At 31.9% G+C, this 22,286-nt stretch overlaps 2 protein-coding genes across 3 annotated transcripts in view; one reads left to right on the top strand and one right to left on the bottom strand.

The window, feature by feature from the left end:
- Positions 1 to 22,286, top strand: part of LOC149724837 (cytoplasmic dynein 2 heavy chain 1-like) — a 58,078-nt gene that overhangs the window by 22,208 nt on the left and 13,584 nt on the right. For both annotated transcript variants that reach the window (XM_089892307.1, XM_089892306.1), the window contains exons 32-60: positions 259 to 405; positions 857 to 1,054; positions 1,345 to 1,477; positions 1,992 to 2,144; positions 2,460 to 2,647; positions 3,192 to 3,379; positions 3,730 to 3,855; positions 4,743 to 4,873; positions 5,395 to 5,517; positions 5,891 to 5,973; positions 6,393 to 6,542; positions 6,807 to 6,895; positions 7,221 to 7,347; positions 7,951 to 8,069; positions 8,738 to 8,909; positions 9,233 to 9,417; positions 9,769 to 9,911; positions 15,098 to 15,231; positions 15,497 to 15,721; positions 16,009 to 16,198; positions 16,736 to 16,878; positions 17,374 to 17,586; positions 18,098 to 18,235; positions 18,545 to 18,652; positions 19,088 to 19,254; positions 19,791 to 20,036; positions 20,528 to 20,741; positions 21,402 to 21,543; positions 21,743 to 21,852. In XM_089892307.1, coding sequence (XP_089748433.1) covers positions 259 to 405; positions 857 to 1,054; positions 1,345 to 1,477; positions 1,992 to 2,144; positions 2,460 to 2,647; positions 3,192 to 3,379; positions 3,730 to 3,855; positions 4,743 to 4,873; positions 5,395 to 5,517; positions 5,891 to 5,973; positions 6,393 to 6,542; positions 6,807 to 6,895; positions 7,221 to 7,347; positions 7,951 to 8,069; positions 8,738 to 8,909; positions 9,233 to 9,417; positions 9,769 to 9,911; positions 15,098 to 15,231; positions 15,497 to 15,721; positions 16,009 to 16,198; positions 16,736 to 16,878; positions 17,374 to 17,586; positions 18,098 to 18,235; positions 18,545 to 18,652; positions 19,088 to 19,254; positions 19,791 to 20,036; positions 20,528 to 20,741; positions 21,402 to 21,543; positions 21,743 to 21,852 — 4,485 coding nt within the window. The remainder of the gene's footprint in view (positions 1 to 258; positions 406 to 856; positions 1,055 to 1,344; positions 1,478 to 1,991; positions 2,145 to 2,459; positions 2,648 to 3,191; positions 3,380 to 3,729; positions 3,856 to 4,742; positions 4,874 to 5,394; positions 5,518 to 5,890; positions 5,974 to 6,392; positions 6,543 to 6,806; positions 6,896 to 7,220; positions 7,348 to 7,950; positions 8,070 to 8,737; positions 8,910 to 9,232; positions 9,418 to 9,768; positions 9,912 to 15,097; positions 15,232 to 15,496; positions 15,722 to 16,008; positions 16,199 to 16,735; positions 16,879 to 17,373; positions 17,587 to 18,097; positions 18,236 to 18,544; positions 18,653 to 19,087; positions 19,255 to 19,790; positions 20,037 to 20,527; positions 20,742 to 21,401; positions 21,544 to 21,742; positions 21,853 to 22,286) is intronic.
- Positions 12,177 to 14,349, bottom strand: LOC149724838 (uncharacterized). Its single transcript, XM_089892312.1, has 3 exons — positions 13,939 to 14,349; positions 13,671 to 13,870; positions 12,177 to 12,990 (listed from the first exon to the last, which is right to left on the bottom strand). Exons 1-3 carry the CDS (start codon positions 14,195 to 14,197, stop codon positions 12,682 to 12,684), a joined length of 768 nt encoding a protein of 255 aa, XP_089748438.1. The 5' UTR covers positions 14,198 to 14,349; the 3' UTR covers positions 12,177 to 12,681.

Raw genomic sequence — 22,286 nt, 5'->3', positions numbered from 1 at the left:
TTTGCCTCTAACTGTCTCAGTTATTAATTACAATGATTTTTAATATGTAGATTTTAGTAGAAATATGTATTTTAATTCTGTACTACAAATTTCAACATAAAATTAAGTCACATACAGTGCAATTGTCTGCTAAACACATTTTTGGGATTTTGTTTTTCATACCCTAAAATTATCTTTTTAGGTGGATAATAACATTCTCTAAAAATAACTTTTCCGGGGATTTTTACTTATTTTCTTATTTTTAAATTATCTTTTTAGGTTGATATTAATCCCAACTCCGGCATTTTTATCACCATGAACCCAGCGGGAAAGGGGTATGGTGGGAGACAGAAGCTACCAGACAACTTAAAACAATTGTTCAGACCTGTAGCTATGTCTAAACCCGACAATGAGCAAATTGCTGAGGTAAAATTTTGATTCATTTAAGTGTTAAAAGACTGACATATATGAATGAAACTAACTTAATCCTTGGGTGGCTGGAAAACGACAGTCATTATAACATGGATGTTCTGTTTCATACACATATATGCAAGAAATAAGGTGCCGTAAACCATTTTTAAAGTGGACAGTTAAGAAGTTGTTAAAAAATATAAAAAATCTTTTAAAACTATTTTTTTTTCCATTTCTAATTGTGGTCCCCAAAGCATAATGAAATAACACACAGTTTTGATTAAAGATTGTCACTTTTGCAACACATTTTTGTCATGAAATGCAGATATTATTCACCAAATAACATTTTTTTAACAAACTGCAAAAATGCACAAAATTGATTAAGTAATACTTGTGAAACTGAGTATGTAAAACCCAATGTTCTGTTTTGTTTTTAACCTAATTTTTTTTACGCAAAAATTTTTAGGTGATTCTATTTTCTGAGGGTTTTGGCGAAGGCAAAGCATTAGGTCGAAAACTTGTTGCTGTTTTTAACCTCGCACGTGAACTACTGACACCACAACAACATTATGACTGGGGTCTCCGTGCGCTTAAAACTGTTCTCAGGGGCAGTGGACAGGCATTACATAATTTAAGAAGAAAAACGGAAAATTCAGAGACTAAGGTATTTTAAGTAACAATTTATATTTTTATTCTTAATTTTAATTACAAAACTTAAGAGCTGATTTTTGTTTAATTTTTTCCTAAGATATCATTTTTTGGGGAAAAAGTCTGAATTAATTTGTCTTTTAATAATAAAGTGAAAAATATTTTCCCTATAATTAAAAACAACAAATTTTTTTTTTTCTATAATCTTTATAAGTTTTTGCAGTTTTCAAGTGAGATTTACATTCGGTTCGTATTTTTTCACAATTTTATAATTGAAAATAAAAAATTGAGTAAAACTATTTTTAGATAACCCCTGATGATGAATGCAAACTTGTCGTACAAGCTTTAAGAATCAACACTCTATCTAAATTATCATTCGCTGATAGCCAGAGGTTCGACGCTCTTGTAAAAGATGTGTTTCCCAATATAGTTTTCCAAGGTGGGGTAACTCTTTTTTTTTGCTTTGTTTACTGTTAAAGCCTAACAGTGTTTTGCAATTTCTATTTTTTTTTTTATTGTAAGAGTGATTTGGTTATGCTATTTTATAGGATTTTTATTAGTTTTTTTTTATATTTATGTACATTTTAATCTGGCACAGGCGTGTTTTATTAAGAAGAATTTTTGCATGTATGGTAATACATTTACAAATATAATCTAAAAATATAAACAAAAAATAGCAAGGACTTATTTAAGGTCTGACATATTTATACTTGAAAAGATAGCCCAAAAGTTCTGCAACTTTTTGTTTAATAAAGCTACATTGCAAGTTTAGCTTCCCCGAATTTGGAGATCTAGTTTACAAAACCTCAGTTTTTTAACAACTTAGAAAGTATAACTTATTTTTGAACACCAAGTTTTCCACCTTGAGACTAAATAGTAAATATGACAGCTAAAAATCTGCCATATTTTATTTATTTCAAATCCTGATTCTAAAATTCCTATATTTACTTTAGAAATGGAGCAAGAAAGTTTGCGTGCTGCTATCGACGCACAGTGCAATGAAATGCATCTAGATCCACAAGACCGACAGAAAAAAAAGATTTTAGAACTTCATGAACAACTACAGCAAAGAATGGGAGTGGTTATTGTTGGTCCTTCTGGTTCAGGTAGTTTTTTTACCAATTTTGGTTTATTTTTGGTGGTTTTGACTTTTTTGTGGAAAAAGTGTTTTTCTGAGTGTTTTTGGTTCCTATGCATTTGTATAGTAATTTTTTATGGTTTATTTTTTAACTGATAAAGGTTTTGTTGTGGTTCTTTTTTTAAACTGTTTTGGTGGTATAATAATTTGTAGTTTTGCCTAAACCACAAAGCTAAAATATATTGGATTTTAGAAACTGCCTGAAATGTAAATAAAACTTTAGAAGACTGGCTAAAATGTGAATAAAAAAATAAATAAAAAAATTAAATAATTTTAAATCTAGGTAAAACAACTTTGTGGCATGTTTTGCGTGGCGCCTTGTCACGGCTTGGCCGCGTGGTCAAACTCCACACCATGAACCCAAAGTCCATGCCACGAAACCAACTGCTCGGTAAAATTGATTTGGACACCAGAGAGTGGTCCGATGGTGTTTTAACCAACAGCGCAAGAGATGTGGTCCGTGAACCTCTGGTAAGAATGAATGTAACTTGCTTTGTCTTGTGGCCGGAAAACAACAGTCGTTATAACACGGGTATTCTATTTCACACACATAGTACCTGCTTACGAGTTACCATATAACTTTGTGGGTGATTATTTTTTGTGGGGATTTTTCATTATTTTGGTTTAAAATTTGACTAATGAGTATTTAGACAACCTGTAAGTGCCTACTGTGTATAACGGTAGTTATGTGATTATTTGATTTTTTTTCATGGAAAAGTTTTTCACATGAAAATTCTTTTTAAAGATAAATCTTTTCTAAATAATCAAATATTAACAGTTTGTTTTTTTTCTAAAATTTTTTTTGAAAATTGTTCTCAAAGATAAATCTTTTCTGAAAAATCCAATATTAACACACTTTATAATCAGTATCATATTTATTACTGTTTATTTTTTTTCATAATTTTTAAAAAATGATATTTAAAGATAAATCTTTCTAAAAAATCCAATTTCAACACACTTTATAATCAGTAACATGTTAAGTATTCTATTTTTATTAGAAAAAAATATTTTTTAGGACGTTCACTCTTGGATTGTATGTGATGGTGACATAGATCCAGAATGGATCGAATCGCTAAACTCCGTACTTGACGATAATCACTTGCTCACGATGCCCTCTGGAGAGAGGATACAGTTTGGCCCAAACGTAAATTTTGTGTTCGAGACTCATGACCTCAGCTGTGCTTCTCCTGCTACTATATCAAGGTATTTAGATGTTTTGGAAATTTTGTTTTCTAATGAGTTTTCCAAAAATATATTTTGAAATTAAAAAAAAAAGTTTTGTTTGGAAGAGTCTCAGTTATTTTTGAGTATTGTTTGTTGGGGAAGAATTGATTTAAAGCAATTTATAGAAGGTTTTGTAGAGTGTTTTATTAAAAAGGTGGTAATTTTGGGGTATTTTTTTGAAAGGTAGTAGTTTTAACTTTTAAGGATATTTTTTTGGAAACGAGGGCTATTCTTTCAGACTTACACGAAAAAATAATAATTATTTTTTGTTAAATTTGAAAGACTTAAAAATTTTTTTAGTTCAAATTTTTTTAAATTTTTTTTTACAGAATGGGAATGATCTTCCTCAGTGAAGAAGACACGGATGTTACGGCTCTCGTGCGATCCTGGATGAAGAAGCAACCAGAGGATCTTCAGATGAAATTGGAGGGCTGGATTGAAGATTATTTTTACAGGTGAACAATTTCTCTCTAATATTATAAAGTTGCTAGGTGCTGTATTGCTTCTGTGCTGTAATAATTAGCTCCAGACCTGTATTATATGATTATACCATACTGGTATAATTGCCATGTTATCACTTGAAAGTTTTTTAAGGAGAATATTTTTTGCTAATAGTAATATTTTAAGTTGCTAGGTGTTGTATTGCTTTTGTGCTGTATTAATTAGTTTCGAGCCCATAGTGTATGATTATGCTATATTGGTAAAACAGTCATCTTATAACTTGACAATTAGGTGTATGAATACACCATGTGTGTATGGTGTATAAGAAGACGTCTATTTTATAAGCTGTTTGACAGCGAACATGAGGTGTATGAATGTGCCATGTGTGTCCTGTGTATAAAAACTTAAAAAGACACCTATTTCATACCTAAACAGTAGGCATTAGGTGTATCGTGTATGAATACAACATGTATGTCTATTGTATTGGAAGACAGATTTTAGCTTGGCAGTGAATATAAGGCTATATAAATCATACAGTTCTAACACCACAGCCCACCATGAATGGATAAATGAATATAACTTGCTTTATCCTCGTGTGACCGAAAAACGGCAGTCGTTATAGCACGGGTGTTCTTCATACATCTCGTGCCAGCTTACGAGTTACCACAAATGCAACTTTGTAGGTGATTAGTTTTTATTTTATGTATGGCTGATAATTTGGACAACCCTTTAGTGACTACTGGGTTGTAGCAATTGCCGTTAAGTGTCTTGCCCAAGAACACACACCCCTACAATGGTAGCAGCGACAATCCTTGAACCCATTACATCTTACTTATAGGCATGTGCCCAACCAACTGTGCCACAGCGCACACAATATAACTAACCAGTCTATTACTTACAGAGCACTGAAATGGGTGCAGCGGTCAACGGGTCTTGTAGTCGAATGTAGCAAAGTTGGATTGGTGCTAAGTGCTCTCTCACATTTAAATGGTTGTTCAGATAAACTAGCTTTCTTGGTGGGCCTGATAAGAGGTAAGATAGAAAGTTTGACAGTAAATGACAGTATTATGTATGTAGTAATGTTTTATAGCATAGGCTGGGTGTAGCGACCACGCTTATTTTCTTCCAATTAAATGTAAATATGTTCTTAACTGTGTTTTTTTCTAAAATTGTAAGTTTTTTTATAGGACAAAAGGTGGCATATTACACTAAAACACAGGACTTTAGTTTAAACTAATGCTTTTTACCTTCTGGGTTAAACCCCAAAACGGGTCACCATTTATTAGGTTGGGTTACAGACTACAGTTTAACTTTTACATTTATATATATTCTAGCTGATATATTTTGATCATTTTAATTTAATTATTTTTTTATAACATTTAGTTTATCTTTTTACACATTTTAGTTTTATAAACTACTAAATTTTAAAACCATAACAATAAAAAATGAAAAACATTTTTTATTAATTTTGATTTTTATATATGAAATAACAACTAAAAACTGTTAAAAAACTACAGAAAACAAAATTATCTAAAGTTGAATCTTTTAAACAGGCCTTGGTGGAAATCTGTCCTCAGTCACCAGGAATGACTTAGCTAAAGAAGTTTTACAATGGGCGCATGAGGTACCACCAGATACAAGAAACCCTACTAATGTGTTCTACAATGCAAAAACTGGTAAAAAATATGTTTTTTTATTTGAGCCAAAAAAAAAGAATATTTCTACTTTTTAAAAAAAATTTTGTATAATATATTGTAAATACTGTATGGTAATTTAAAAAAAAGATCTTCTAGTAAATATTAGCATAGATTTTATTGAGAACAAGTTACATCTGTAATACTGAAAGACTTTGTTAAGTTTAAGTATATAACCATCATTTTTATACCACAAGATCAGTTCTTGGAAAATATATTACGCCTGACAGTAGAATTTGGGGTAATAAGCCAACTCCGGACCAAATTTCAGGTCTCATGACCTCTCAGTGTCATGCCACAGAACCTCGTGCATAATAAATAGAGGTAATATTAGAATATATTGTTTTGTTCATAGGTCGTTTGGATTCGTATCATTTAGATGTCAACGCTACAATGATATCACCAGAGACTGTCACCTCAATGGAACAATTCCCTATGGTCAGTAAAAATGCTTTTATTTTAAAATAAGATTTATAATTGCATTTTGTATGTGCTTGGTGTGTTTTTAATCAACAGTATTAAATTTTTTAGAAAAAAATTATTATTTTACTCCTATTTTAGTCCCAAAACAACAGGTATAGTAATTATGTTTATAATGCTATATCTGCACATCTATTCAATGTACAAGAGAAATATATTTTTGACCACCATTTACGCAATTTAGCTTTTGTAATACTACATACATTTATATAAATTTTCAGAAAAATGGCCAAATTTCACCACTTTTTCAATATTTTTTTTAGATTGAACAGGTAGAGCTGCAACATTGAATTAATCATGAAAAAAAAACAGTATTTTATAAAAAAAAATTTCAAGCAAAATGTCCTAATTTCACAACTTTTGAAATATTTTCTTAGATTGAAACAGTAGAAATGCAGCGTTGTATTGACCATGTTATGGAATGGATGAAACCTGGGAATCGTCATCCATTTGTTGTTGTTGGTCACGATGGTTGTGGAAAAAGTCTTCTACTTCATCATTGCTTTAATAAACTACGTTCTACTCAGGTTAGAATCGAATGTTATAACGACTGTCGTTACCCCCAATGCAAAAATAACCAAGATACTAGCGCTGTGGCAAAGTGGTTAGCGCGCCTGCCTGTAGAGGTTATGGATTTAAGGCTCGTTGTGCTACAGTTGCAGATGTATATGTCCTTGTGCAAGACACTTAACGGCAACATATGCTTGCCAGAACTACTACATGCTGTATATGTTGTGCACTGTATTGATAAATTTCTATTTTTAACAACAGCAAATTTTTTTATCTTTTAGGTGGCTACAATACATTGCAGTGCCCAGACGACTCCTGTCCATCTAATACAAAAGTTACAGCAAGCTTGTATGGCTTTTGGTGGTGGAGGGTAAGCATACAATATCATATACAATATCATATGCTATATATATATATATATATATATATAGTGCTACTATATATTCTATATGGGTAAGGTCCTATGGTGTCTATAATTTAAGCAAGCCAAATGTCCCTTAAGATTCTGGTGCTGCGAAAAAAACAAAGCAACATTTTTTCTTTTTTTATCAATAAGCATGTTTTAGCAAGTGTTGTTTTGACGTTACTACCGGTCTTTTGCTTTTATAACTCTCCTATTCTTTGTTATCGAGACCGAAGAGACGAAATAAATTTTATTTAATCTTTAATAAAATCCCTCTTACATGTACTTTCAGCACTGGAGGGAGTGGTAGAGCTCTTAGACCTCGAGAATGTGAGAATTTGGTTCTTTATTTGAAAGATATCAACCTTCCCAAGCCAGATAAATGGGGTACAAGCCAAACACTTGCTTTCTTACAACAGGTAAAGCTATTTTTAATATTGCAAATTAAAATTTTATTTTTTCCAATTTTTTTTAAGCCTGTTTTAAAAAAAATGGTTTGGGTATTGTTTTTTACCAGAACTGTTAAATACTAATAAAAAACAAGTAAAATTTCAAACAAGCCATAAACTTGCTTTCTTACAACTGATAAAGCTACTTTTTATTGTAGTATGACTGTTGTTTTAAGATTTTTTTAACCCGTTTTTTAAATTACTGAAGCTTGATGCTTATTTTATACAAAAACTTTCAGGTATTACATATAAAAATCACAAATAAAATTTTTGCAAAAATTAAAAAATGCAACATCATACCAATGAAAATGGTTGTTTTTTTTTCTTAAATGTGTTTTTAATATTATAACAAAATTTCAATCTGTATCTCTAGAACTTATGTGAAAAATCATTAATTAATCCATGAATGAATGAACGAATGTAACTTGCTTTATCCTTGCAAACGAAAGTCGTTATAACACAGGTGTTCTGTTTCATTCACCTCATGCCAGCTTACAGGTTACCAAGCATGTAACTTTGTGGGTGATTGTTTAATCAATAATTATTTCTGTGTCAATTTGAATTTTATTTCAGCTTCTAACATACCATGGATTCTATGATGATGAAAATGAATGGGTTGGATTGGAAGGTGTTCAGATAGTTGCTTCTATGAATGCAGCTACTACACTTGGCAGGCATAAGCTTTCTACAAGGTAAACTTCTGTTTAAAATAATTTTTTTGTATTTTAAATGGGGGGTTACGGATTCCCAAACCTCCCCCTAGTTACGCCACTGATACAGATTCAGATTTTTATATTGTTTTATTAGATAGGAAATTATCTGCTTTATATTCTGTTTAAAAAGGAATTTCCAAGCATTTTAAATGGGGGGGTTGCAGACTCCTTAACCTCCCCCTAGTTACGCCACTGATATACATTCAGATTTTAATATTGCTTTATTGGATAGAAACTTATCTGCTTTTTGTTGTATGGTATTCTAGCACAGGGCCTCCTAAACTAATGTCACTGAGAGTATACCAATTTTACACAAAGTACTGCATATATTATACTAGGAACCTAGAAGGGTCTCTGAAAATTTTAGCATATTAAAATGGGGCTGCAAGCAAAATGTTTGGAAAGCCTTGTTGTAGTATATACTTATTCTGTAATATGCATCCCTAACACTAATACAACTTTTTTATTCAGGTTCTTGTCTATAGTTTTAACTAAAATGTTTTTAATTTAACTAAAATTTAACTAAAAATGTCATAACTTTTCTATTTTTTGTTATATTTTTTTAACCATACTTTTGTATGTTTTAACTCATATATTTGCATTTTTACTTTTTAAAACCTATTACCAACGTTACTTTATTTATTCAGATTCACATCTATAGTTCGAATCCTTAGCATGGAGTATGCTGATACGAATGAATTATCTGCCATATACACTGCATACCTCACCCCTGTGTTACACCATAGGCCAGATCTTCAACATCATTCAGTATGGGGTTCACCATCCAAAGTACAACAGCTTGCTACTTCCATGGTGCAGGTAAATAAATTGTGTTTTGCTTGTATTGTAAAGGTTAGTACTGATATAATTTGAGTATTTCTCCTTGGGAAGACACTTAACGGCAAACCCTGATGATGTCTCGTAGTTTTGCAAGACGAAAAAAAAATGCCAGAAGATCCTTTTCACACTTATAATACCATGTGTTTCGGTTTATGATAACACACATGGTTTAACATGAGTGTTAAGTGGTGTTTTTTTAATGAAAACAGTCATTCAATGTAATGTCTTTCATGAAAACAACAAGCAATGAAAATAGCGATTTTCATAAAAAATAGACATTTAAAGTATTGTTTTTCACGCAGATATATGAACAAGTGAGAAAGACTTACTTGAGTGACGATCACGGGCATTATCTTTTCACGCCACGTGATTTAACAAACTGGTGCGTGTCATTAATGAGATATGATGTATCATGTATGATTGGAGATGGTAGAGGACCTGAATCCCTGCTTAGTGTATGGACATATGAAGCTTGTCGACTTTTCAGGTAAATAGGGTTAGTTTTTATTGTTATTACAGCAAAATGCAGAATTGGTTTATTTATGTGTGTTTACAGGTATTTATAAACACTTTTCTAACAAATTTTTAATATTAGATATCTGTTTTTGGGTGTAATGGTCATGCATTTTTGTCCATTAAGTTTAATACTTCTGTTTTAACTTCTACCCTGTTATAATGGCTGTTTTTACTATTAATTCTTGTTTTCTTTAAACAAATTGTTGCTAAAAACTGTGTTAAAATAATAATTTATTGTAAGCATAAACAAATTATAAAAATAAATTAATTTTAAGTTTTTATAAAATTTATTTTAATTTTTTTCCATGATTTTCCGCCACAGAGACAGATTAGTTGGGGGGAGAGGCAAGGATAAATTTGATCAGATGATATCTTCAATTCTTGCTCATGACTGGTCAATAAATGCTTCGGAATGCATGAACAACGACTACTATGTCACATGGGGTGCCAGGCAGGAAATTAAAGGTAAGTTTTGTTTATTGTTAATTTTTTTCTGAAATTGTCACATTTTTTTTAATTTTAGGGTATAAGTTGTATAATATGAAAAAAAAGTTGTTTTGAATTTTAGTTTAACCTAAAAATAGAGAGCCTGCATAGAAAACTAATTGGGGAATTTATATCAAAAACCTGTTTACACCAAACCATTTTAATATTTTTCAAGTATTGCCAAGTATATTGCTTGGTAGTAGTTTAGACATCACATAAGGCCACAACAAACAGAAAAGCAACAAAAAAACTAATAAAGCAACAGAAAAAATCAAGAAAACCCATAAAAATCAGTATTAGGCAACAAACAAAAAAGCAAAGAAAAATCGGTATCCGCAAAACTATAGCAGTTAAAACCACTAATTAAACAAAGTAAATAACAGTGTTAAGCACACAGTGTTGGTTTAACTAAAACCACCAATTGAAAAGGTAAATAACAGTAATGAGCACACAGTAAATTTATTAAAAATAATCACTCAAGCATATTTAAACAATTCAAGTTTGACTGACAGAACTTTGCAGGGGTTTATCTATACTTCCTTTTTTCAACCTGTTAAAATAAATGCCATTTATTTGTTCATTTTTGCACTTTTTTCTTTTATTTTGTCGTTTACTTTTTCCATGCTTTTATCGGGAAGTAGTTTTAAATTTTCTTTTTGTATAAAATATTCTTTGCTGGTGGTGGGATTTTCTTCACTTGTATTGCTTTGATTTTGGTCTAGTTCCTGTGAGGGCATGCTTTTATCCAGTTTTGTTTCTTCAATGTTTTGTATAGGTGAACTTGTAATTGAATTTTCTTCACACTGAGTTTTTTCAGCTTTGTTTGCAATAAAAGAGTTTTTTCATCTTTTTTCTCATCTGTAATTAACCTTTCTTCACACTGAGTTGTAGTAGAGGGAAATGAGGTTTCTACTTCAATATTAGATAAATTCTCAGGTTTGCTTTCTTTTACTATTTTCTTGCACTCATCGTTGGAAAAACTGTTTGTTCTTTCCAAATTTAAACAACTTTTGCTGGATACCAAATCATGAAAATTATAAGGCGGTGGTGGGTTAGTGGTTAGAGGTGTGGTTGTAGTTATTGTTGGGAAAAACTGTGGCGTTGTAGAACGACTAAAAGGACTATGTTCTCCAGCCAGAATGTCATGTGTTTGAGTACCCTGTACAATTAGACTGCTATAAGACCTGTGCAGATTATCGGGCATAATTTGCAGATAATTACTATTACTTGGTGTAGCACTAACACGAGAGCGAACACTACTTTTATGGAAAGGGTTCACAACATTCATATGATCTTTACAAAGACTACATGCAGGACCATCTTGATTAAGATCTGAACCTTCCACGATTTCTGTTTGAGTTTCAACGTCATATGTATCTTTACGTATCTTTATTAAACCGTTACCCATTTTTAAATCAAAACAGCTTAGCTTTGCTATGACTTTCTATAGAAATTTATTGTAATAGTTAATATTACATGTTTCAAGGTCATTTCCCTTAAAATTTTAGATTATCTTAACATTTGCATTTTTTTTAATTTTTACTTATTTTTAAAAACCAAAATTAAAAAACATTTTTTATGGCTTTTCATTGAATCCTACTGTACAATATGGTTTCACTTATCTAATTTATGCTACTACTGATGCCTTCAGGTTAATGAGCTTATTTATACCACATGTTTAATTATTAACTATGATTTCTGATGGATATTTACCACTTAAAAGTTAAAGTTCAAAGTCAACATTAGTGGAATTCCTTTTTGTTGTTGTCAAAACAGAGAACAACAATTAAAATGAAAGTACTTTTTAAAAATCAAGTAAACACATACTAAGTTGACCCTTTTTGTTTTTGTCTAAACAGAGAACAACATTTGAAATATAACTAATTTTTTAGAAATACCAATGAAACAGATACTGAGTTGCAAAGGTACTGTTTTTAATTTACCTAATGCCATGGTACACTGATTAGAGTGCTATGTCATAACTATACAGTACCCGTTTTACGCTGCTATTATTATGGGTGTGTTTGTCTTTGAGCAAGATATTTAATGGTAAAGGACCAACCCTGTGGTCACTAATGAGGTATCAAAGTTATCAGCCATGCATTTGATTCACCATTTTTGTGCAAATTACTTTTGTAACCACTTTTCTTTAGCTTCAGACAAGAGTTACATTAGAGTAACACTAGAATTTAAGAAATCTCTAAGTTAAAAGATACAATTCAAAAAAGCCTGGGGACCTGATAGACTTGCATACATTACTAAAAAAATAATAAAGTGTATGGTCATTGATATTAAAACTCTGACTGAGAACCTATGTCTGCTACAATGCCTTATCATAACACCTCACCCATATAGACCCATTAGAGTATTCATATAACTGGGTTCATTTACTGACTATGTACATGTATGGGAAACTAATTTAAAACTAAAGGAGAAACAACCTGCTACGGTATCACCACAAGTTTATACATCTTGTAATTAAAGCATTACTACTAACAAAAACAAAAAAGCTCTTTAGCACATAATATCAAAATATCTGGATCGTGTTTTAAACAATTAACAACGGTCAATGGGAGTCGTAAAGATATGGTTTTATAATTCTTTAAATGCTTTTTGTTTACTACCAAATAGGACGGGAAAATAGAGTAAAAAGGTGTCCCATCCTCCCCACCCTACAACTAATAGTTGTTCATGTTGTCTTTCATTCTTTCATGGTTTTATTGGAAGATATCTCTTTCTTTGTTTGTTCTTATAATTTGTCTTCAAGAACTTTAACATCTTCTTCTTGAAAATTTATCTCGGCTTTTGAAATATTTTTATCTGCGATGTTGTGTGATTTTATTATTAATTTAGAGATGACTTCATCCAGTTGAGATACATCCATGCTTTCTGTAGAACTTGTTATTGAATTTGGTTGAGACTTTAAAATGATGGATCTTTTCTCTGAAGTGGAACTGCTTTTCTCCTCATTTACAATAGAATGAAAGGGAGGCAAGGTGTTTGGTTTGCTGATTATTTTCCCATGTTGATTTCTCCTTCTGTGCTGGGCGGAGGTAGTCTGTGATGGTTTTAAATTAAAATCAATTCCACCTGCACTGTATTTTACAAATCTTGGTGGCCATAAACTGTCGAAAATCTCCTCTGGAAACCTAATTTTTATATAGTAGGGTGGGGGAAGATGGGAAATCTTTTTACTCTATTTTCTTGTCCCATTTATTAGTAAACAAAGATCATTCAAAGAATTATAAAACTGTTTTCTCATGACTCCTATAGACTGTTGTTAATTGTTTAAAACACGATCAGGATATTTGGATATTAAGTGCTAAAGGTGTTCCCTCCTCCCCCACCCTACTCTACTAGTTTCCACAAAATTAAAAAGTAAGCTATAATTAGTTTGTTAAGTAATTGCGATTTATAATAAAACAACAGATTTATTTTACTACACATAATGCTGGTTACAGTAGGAATACATGTTATGTTATACGTTGTATCAAACATATATACACCATTTTATAATATTAAGAACTACAGAGATTTTAATCATGATTTGAAAGACTTCGATTGAAAACCATTTATCATACAAACAAATTTCTAGCTAGCTTTTATGTTAATTATTAAGCAACAAATATAAGACTGAATTAGTGAGCTACTACTACATGCTCATTGGGACATCGAACATATGTGAAACAGTTAAATATTGCTGTTTTTCGTATAATTTTCTAGTTCAGAGGAGCTTACCTTTAATTTTTGCTCATAATAATATACTGGTGAATCTTTAGCAGCATTAAAACTGCCATCAAAACCTCCGCTATTATTTTTAATGGAGTGGATAGAATTTCCTTGATCAAAAGTATAATATCCTTGTTTGCTTATTGATGGCCTTTGTATATCACTATCATAAGAACCCTTTGTTGATTTCTCATTTGGACAAATTCCCACTAAAAGGTGTATAATTACAAGTATTATTACTTCTCTGAACATTACAATAGAAGAAATTGAGGTTTACTTGTACATATAGTGAGCTCTGGAGTTGCAGGGGGCTCTGGAGTTGCAGGGGGCTCTGGAGTTGCAGGGGGCTCTGGAGTTGCAGGGGGCTCTGGAATTGCAGGGGGCTCTGGAGTTGCAGGGGGCTCTGGAGTTGCAGGGGGCTCTGGAATTGCAGGGCGCTCTGGAGTTGCAGTGGGCTTTGGAATTGCAGGGCGCTTTGGAGTTGCAGGGGGCTCATGTGTTTGTTTATCCCGCTTAGTTGAAATGCAATGCCCCATTACCCTTGTTTTGACTTTCCACAAAGTGTAATATGACACCTTTGACAGATATCAAAACAAATTAAATTTAAAGCTAACTGACAAAAGTACCAGAGTTAGGTAGAACTTTATCCAAGCATAAATATATAATTAAATTATATTTATTTTCATAACTTCTTTCTTTTTCAAGTTGGCTTCTTGTGAAACTCAATGTGGGGTTTTAATAAATAAAATGAATAGTCGCAGAAAAATCAAATCCACAAACTATGTTATTTGCCATGAACTTTGTTCTCATGGACCATACATGCCACTGTCTTTTCACAAACATGTCATGGTAAAATTGCATTAAAAACAACTATTTATTATTGGTTTTCCCTTTTTGCCTTTATACTGAAATAGTTTTCTTTTCACCTAATCTGCTTTATATCAATATGGATACTTTCAGTTTAATTGGCCTTTTTATATAACTCAATTAATTATTAACTGTTTGTTCTGGTCTAATTCTCAGTACTCAGCACTTGAAAGTTTAAGTTTAAATAAACAGTTACCTTTAAATATTGTCACCACAAAGAATAATAATCAAACAAATAAATGAATTCACTTACTTATCCCCACAAAGTTTACCAGTGCAAGTGCAACTGACAATTTGGGCAACCTACTGATTACCACTGAATTGAAGAAATTATTGTGTTTTGCCCAAGAACACACATTCCCACAACAGCAGCAACATCCAGTTATGAAATTAAATTAGTATTATCTTATTATTAGATTAGTGCTCGAACCAATGAATTAAGGATATGTATATATTTAAAATAAAAATTATATAAACACCGGTGTCAAAACTATTCTATCTGTTGAACAGTTAAATTAAAACAATTATGTGTTAAATTTTGATTTCACTAACTTAAGCAATTTTTACAGTTGAAGGCATGCTACCAATCCATGGAAAAACTTTGGGACATTTATCTGCTTCTGATTTGGAAGGAGTTATCAACAAAGCGGTTGGAGCGTACAGTAGGGAAGTCAGGGAAATTGATATTTTAGTTTTCCAAGAAGTAAGTTGGATTTTTGCAACCAAAAACTAATGTGAATCATTTATGCTTTGGCTGTCTTTTTCGGGTCTTTTTACTATCTAAATTAAATAAAAATTATTTGAAAAATAAAGAACTGAAAAAAAGTTAAAATCAGTATTGACAAGTTTAAATAACAAAATAGTAATCTAAATTTTTAGATTTTTAATTTTTTTTTTAATAATTTTTTTTTTTTTAAATACTGTTTCTTGCAATTAAAATATATAAATTTACCATACCCATTTACTAGGTGTTGGAATACATGGCGCGTGTGGACCGTGTCATATCCGCCCCTGGTGGCAGTTTGTTGCTCGCTGGGCGCACAGGTGTCGGCCGGCGCACTGCGGTCGCTGTGTGCGCAAACATGCACAGAATGGCCCTTGTCACGCCCAAGGTTTCACGCTCGTATGGTTTGAAACAGTTTAAAATCGATTTAAAAACCGTTATGCAACAAGCTGGGATAGAAGGGGAACAGGTGAAAAAAAATTGGTTTAAAAATTTCAATTGAAATATTTTTAATTTTTAAAAAAAAAATTTAAGAATTTACCATTTTTTAAAATTAAAGTGGAAAAATTATGAGAATTTTTTTGAATAATTGAAAAAAGAAATTTCAGTTTGTAAGAAAAATGATAATATTTTAATCAAATCACCCACAATTTAATGACAGGGTATAAAAACCCAGGAAAATTAATGCTGTAACTAACTTACAAAACTTAAAATAATTGTCATCTTTTAAAAAACATATTTTTCAAAATGTTTCAGGTTGTTTTGCTCTTGGAGGACTTTCAGCTCGTGCATCCATCTTTCCTCGAGTTGATAAATAGTCTCCTCTCTGCAGGAGAGATCCCCGGACTCTACAATGCAGAGGAGCTTGATCCCCTTCTTGCTCCTCTCAGGGATGAAGCAAGTGATGCAGGCCACAGGGGTCCTCTGTATTCATACTTCGCAAAAAGTATGTTTGTTTTTTTATATATAGTAGAGAGGGGGAGGTTGGGACACCTTTAACACATAATATCCAAATAGCCTGTTCGTTTTTAAACAGTTAATAACGGTCTGTGGAAGTTGTGAAGATACGGTTTTATAATTCATTGAATGGTCTTTGTTTACTACCAAATGAAAAAAGAAAACTAAACGAAAAGGTTTCCCATCTTCCCCCACCCTACTATATATATATGTCTTTTTTCATGTCTGAAAAAAGTGATAAGGTGTAAAAAAACTAAGTAAAAATGCAAAAATATGAATTAAAACTTACAAAAGTACAGTTAAAAAAGTATACCAAAAAATACAAAAGTTATGGAATTTTTAATTAAATTTTAACTCTTTTAAAAGTTAGTTTCAATATGACAACCAATTATTAATTATTAAAAAATCAAGCATCAAATAAATTCTACTTTTTTATATTTGCCACAGACATAGACATCCTTTTAATTCTTTAGTTTTTGCCAAATGCTACCGTGAATTTCAAGCCCTAATTCCAATATTTTCACAGAGATAATGAGCAACTTGCATGTTGCATTGATAATGGATTGTGCGCATGAACACTTCACTATTAACTGTGAGAGCAACCCAGCTTTGTATAAGTTATGCCAAGTGCAATGGATGGACCATTGGGATAAACACAGCATGAGACATGTATGTTTATTTTTTTGCTTTTTATGTCAATATATTGTTTATAAATATATCAAGATTTTTTTTAGATTTTTGAAATTTCTTTTATAAGATATTATAATTTAGTTTTCAATGACTTATCTTCTGGATAAAAACTTGTATATTTAAAAAAAAAAAACTGCTTCATTTGCCTTGTAGCAATTTACTATCCGAATTTAAAAAAATAAAATAAAAATAAAAAAAATACCTTTAAAAAAAATCACTCATAATGTAACGTACTTGATAACGCGTAAGCTGACACGAAATGTATGGAACAGAACACCCAGGTTATAACCACTGCGTTTTCCGGCAACGCAAGGATAAAGCAAGTTACATTCATTCAGAATTATAGGCCAGGTCAAACACTTTTAAAAAATCCAAAACTTAATATTATTTATTCTTTTTTTGTAAACACATTTTTTACTATATTTTACAAAAACAGTTTAATCAGATTTCTAAAATTTGTCCTATATTTTTAAGGTTCCAGAAATGCTCTTAAGCAAGCAACTGCCAGCAGACAACAGCAGCATAGCAAAGCAGTTGTGTCATAACTTTGTCAAGATCCACCAGTCTTGTGCCAAGCGCCGCGACCAAGATGCCACACCACGCAGATACATGACATTTTTGAGGACTTACCAAAGTGTTTTTAAATCAAAGCGAGACAACCTTATGATGAAACAAGGACATTTACAGGTTCGTTTTTTGGTTATTTTTCTGTATGGAATTGGTTTTCTGTTTTAGTGAAAATTTGGACAACCCTCAAGTAACCACTGGGTTTGAGCAACTACTGTTAAGTAACCCCTGGGTTTGAGCAATTAAGTGTAACATAACATAAATTGTATGTAACTTTCAACATTATCTTCGCGTGGTCGGAAACAGTCGTTAAACACAGGTTTTTTTGTTTTATACACTTCGTAACACATTTTGTTCCTTTGATAACAATGCACTGGGTGTTGAGGTAATATGCCAACTCTGACTTAAATTGCTATAGGACCTAACTCATATAGAATGCTCTCTGTAGCACATTGCTTATCAACATTAGTGTAAAAATAATGTATCAATAGTGTATATACATTAATAATTCAAAAGTAAGTGTTTTGTGACGTATTAAAAACAAATGCTAACACATGTAGTGGTTCTGGTAGGGCATGTATAAAACAAAAAACTGCCGGCGAAATTTTTACGATTTTTTTATATTTTCTAGGCTGGTTTGTCGAAGTTAAACGAAGCCACGTCATTGGTCGATAGTTTGAAGCAGAAAGCAGCAGAACAAAGCTCTTTGCTTGTCCAGAAACAGAGTGAGGCTGATACTGCTTTGAAAGAAATCACTGTAGCAATGCAGGTAAGCAACTATAACTGTTATGCTATGATCATGTTTTGCTGTTTTAAAAATAATTTTTGTTTGTTTCTAATATTAATTTTTTTTTACATTTTTTCACTTTTTGTCTAGTAAAACTTTTTTTTCGCATATTTTTTAAATTAACTTTGCAGAAAATTATACAGAACAATATGTTTATGTCCCTCAAGTGTTTTATTTAGTCTAAAATTAGCGGCAAAATGCCACTCACTTCCAAGTTTTTATAAATTACGTGGTTATATGCGGTGGCATTTGTGGCAAACCCCTGATACAAGTCTTGCATAAACAAAACAGGATGCCAGCACACAGAAGAACGAAATGGAAGGATTGAAACAGAAAGCAGCAGAAGAAAGAATTAATATTGATAAAAGAAAAAAGGCAATCGACATTGAACTTTCAGAGGTATTTGGTTTTATAAACTCTTTTTTTTAAAGTCAATTTGTTGGCTGGTTCCAGAAAATAAAAGATTAGGTTTTGTAATTATAGTTTACAAATTTGAGGAAAAATAAACTGTTTGGTAAAAAATAATTTTAATGTAACTGTTTTTCTCTTTAAAATAATTTTTAATATAACTGTTTCTCTTTTTAATGTATTTTTAATATATATATAGTAGAGTGGGGGAAGATGGGACAGCTACTCATTCTATTTTTTGTCCCATTTGGTTGTAAAAAAAAAATTAAAGGAATTTAAAACTGTATCCTCACAACTTCCATGGACCGTTGTTAATTGTTTAAAACACGATCAGGATATTTAAATATTATGTGCTAAAGGTGTCCCATCTTCCCCCACCTTAATATATATGTTTTTTTTTCTATTTAACCAATTTTTTGCCTATAGGTCCAACCATTGATAAATGCTGCTCAGAAAGCAGTTGGAAACATAAACCCTAAGACTTTATCTGAGATTCGTGCTCTGCGTATGCCCCCTGATGTTATTAGGGATATATTGGAAGGAGTGTTGAGGCTTATGGGGATTTTTGATACAACATGGGTCAGCATGAAAAGGTGAGATGTGTGTTTTTTGTGCAATTTGTGCTATTTATGTGTTGTTTGTGCAACTTGTGCATTTGTGTAGTTTGAGCAATTTGTGTAATGTGTGCAACTTGTGCTATTTGTTTAGTTTGTGCAATTTGTGCTATTTATGTGTTGTTTGTGCAACTTGTGCATTTGTGTAGTTTGAGCAATTTGTGTAATGTGTGTAGTTTGTGCTATTTGTTTAGTTTAATTAATGTGTATTAATTTCATGTGTTAGTTTTCAGTCTGTTAAGGGTATGTTGTTTGTACATTTAAACATTTATTTGTTACAAATGTGTATATTACACAGTGTATACTATGTCTGCAGTTTCTGTATTGCCTGCATAATGTATAGTATATGCAATGTGTAACATGTGAACAAGGTGTAGCCCAGTAAAAGAGCACATTTTTTTACATTGTTGCTATAAAACATTTTTGAACAAGGTGTATCCGAGTAAAAAAGCACATACATTTAGTTTTCGTATTTAAAATTACCCAACTTATCCCAATGTATTTCAAATCCTTAGTTTTCTGGCCAAGCGTGGCATCAAGGAAGACATTATCAACTTTGAGGCACGTCGCATATCACCCGATATACGCACTTCAGTACAAGAACTCCTGGAATCTAATTCTCGATCATTTGAGCCGAAAAATGCCCAAAGAGCAAGCAATGCTGCAGCACCGTTAGCAGAATGGGTTAAAGCCAATGTTAAATATTCCGAAGTACTTGAAAAAATTGAACCTTTGGAAAAAGAACAAAATAAACTGCAAAGGTCAGTTAAATTTTAATTTTTTTTTTTAATTTTAATTAAGTTTTAATTTTATGGGTCAAATTTTAGTTGTAAATATGTATTTTGTAATTTTTAGTTGATTTTTGTTAAACTTTTACAAAACAATTTATTTTCTAATGACTTTTTACTTGTTTTCTTTGATATTACATATTTCTGCAAACATTTAAACACTTGGTATTGATCTTAAAATATATTAATTATAAGATATGTCTAATTTGTCCAAGAGAAGTCACCTAATGATAATTAATGCTTTTAACTTAGTGGTCACTAATGAGTTTTCCAAGCTGACATAAATAGGCATGGGGTGTATGAAACAGGACACTTGTATTGTAAAGACTGCCTATATCTTCAATCCTTTTTCAAAATGACAGCCAAAAACATGAGGTGTATGAAAACAGAACACCTATGTTAAAACAACTGTCGTTCCCCCGCCACTAGAAGATAAACAATGATATTCTTTATTTAAAATATAGGAACTTGGAAAAGGCAGAGTCTCGTGTCACGAAACTTGGTAAAGCGTTGGATGATTTAGACGGCCGTGTACTTGAGTTAAGAAATAAGTTTGAGAAACGAACAACTGAGGCTGCACAGCTACGTCTGGAGGTGGAAAAAGCAAATGAGACAATTTCTGCTGCTGAAACTTTAGTTGGAAAGTTAGGGAGTGAACACCAGAGATGGAATGACCAGGTATAGGAGTAGATGGGATTTTTAGAGAAATCTTTATAATTTGATATAGTAGGGTGGGGGAAGATGGGAGACCTTTTCATTCTAAATTCACGTCCCATTTGGTGGTAAACAAAGAAATTTCAAAGCCGCATCCTCGCGACTGCCATAGACCTTTGTTAATTGTTTAAAACACGATCAGAATAATTATATATTATGTGCTTAAGGTGTCCCATCTTACCCCACAACACTCTATATAACTATGATAAGTTATTAGAGTGATTATGTTTTGCAGTTTTGTTCACAGCTTGTAGTGACTATTTACATATAAAAACGTGTACATGTATATCTGTGACCACACAAAACTGCAATAAATGTAGAAGTTATCATTATTTCAATATAGTTTATCAGGGTAATATCACACAATATAATGAAATGCCAAAGAAATCTATATTAGGTGTAATAATATGCTTGACAGCAACAGCATATGGATTATGCACATATTGTATTAATGGAACGCTTAATGGCGCAGCCAGGGGGGTTTAGCGGTCGCAACCCCCTTTTAAACCAAAAAAAAATAATATTTAAAAAAAATTGCTGAAAATTTTTAATTAAACCCCTCAGTTATTTTTTTTTCTGGCTGTACCACTGGGCACACTAATACATAAGCTATCATACAATCAGGTTAACTCTCTGTCAAGTGAGCTGGAAAGTCTTCCAGCGTGTGCGCAACTAGCTGCAGCGTTTATCACTTATCTTCCTTCTGCTCCAGAGGATGTTAGAAGAGAGATGTTGCAATCTTGGATGGAGCTCATTAATCTTCCAAGTAAGATCTAAAACAATTTAACCTTAGATGAGATGACAAATGAAAATCTCCCATAAAAGGCCCTTGTTGCCTACCTTTGGTGAAGCGACAGGATTTAACGTCTGGTAGGGTCATTATGTTGGTACCCATGGAAGATCTGTAAAAATGTTATTTTAGTTTAAAAAATGGATTTGGTGAAAAAGGTCACTTTGTTTCGAAGGTTTTGATTTCCGGCGATTTTTGAGCACTGAAAGCGAACAACTGCAGTGGAAATCTGAAGGTTTACCCTCTGATGATCTTTCAATGGAAAATGCTTTGATCATATTACAAGTGAGTGTTTTGTGCTGCATTAAAACATCAATTTCTCAACTATCCCAGTTCCCACAAAAGGCTACTTAGGGGTTACCCGCTGACCTGTGCTTATGGTTTTATTTTAAAACCATTTGTTGCTGTAAACTGTTAAATAATTTAAAATCATAACTATGTTGGACTACCTTTTATAGGGTGTTTGGGTAATGGGCCAATCCTGGCCTAAATCCTAGGACCCATGACCTCACCCATATAGAATAGAATGGTCTTTCTTATAATTTATCGGCAAACATGTGTTTAGTGACATCTAAAATGGTCATAAACCATTAAAGATTGAGAAACACTAGTTTAAAATATGCTAGGAGTTTGTGGTCATATTTGTTTTATATGAGTTATATTTTACTTGTTACTAATTTATTTGTGTGGTGTGCTGGTGTTTTTAACTAAAATAACTT

Source organism: Ciona robusta, chromosome 14, assembly GCF_009617815.1.
Source record: "Ciona robusta chromosome 14, ASM961781v2".
In the NCBI taxonomy this organism is placed as follows: Eukaryota; Metazoa; Chordata; class Ascidiacea; order Phlebobranchia; family Cionidae; genus Ciona; species Ciona robusta.
The sequence above is the reverse complement of the archived record's forward strand: the minus strand, read 5'-3'. Positions and strand labels throughout refer to the sequence as shown.

Bases quoted from the DNA above. Each gene is read 5' to 3' on its own strand.
- LOC149724838 (XM_089892312.1), bottom strand. From the start codon at position 14,197: ATGGGGCATTGCATTTCAACTAAGCGGGATAAACAAACACATGAGCCC. The intron at 13,871-13,938 runs GTAAACCTCAAT...TACACCTTTTAG, and splicing joins AGAGCTCACTATATGTACAA to TGGGAATTTGTCCAAATGAG. The intron at 12,991-13,670 runs GTAAGCTCCTCT...AAACCATCACAG, and splicing joins ATTATGAGCAAAAATTAAAG to ACTACCTCCGCCCAGCACAG.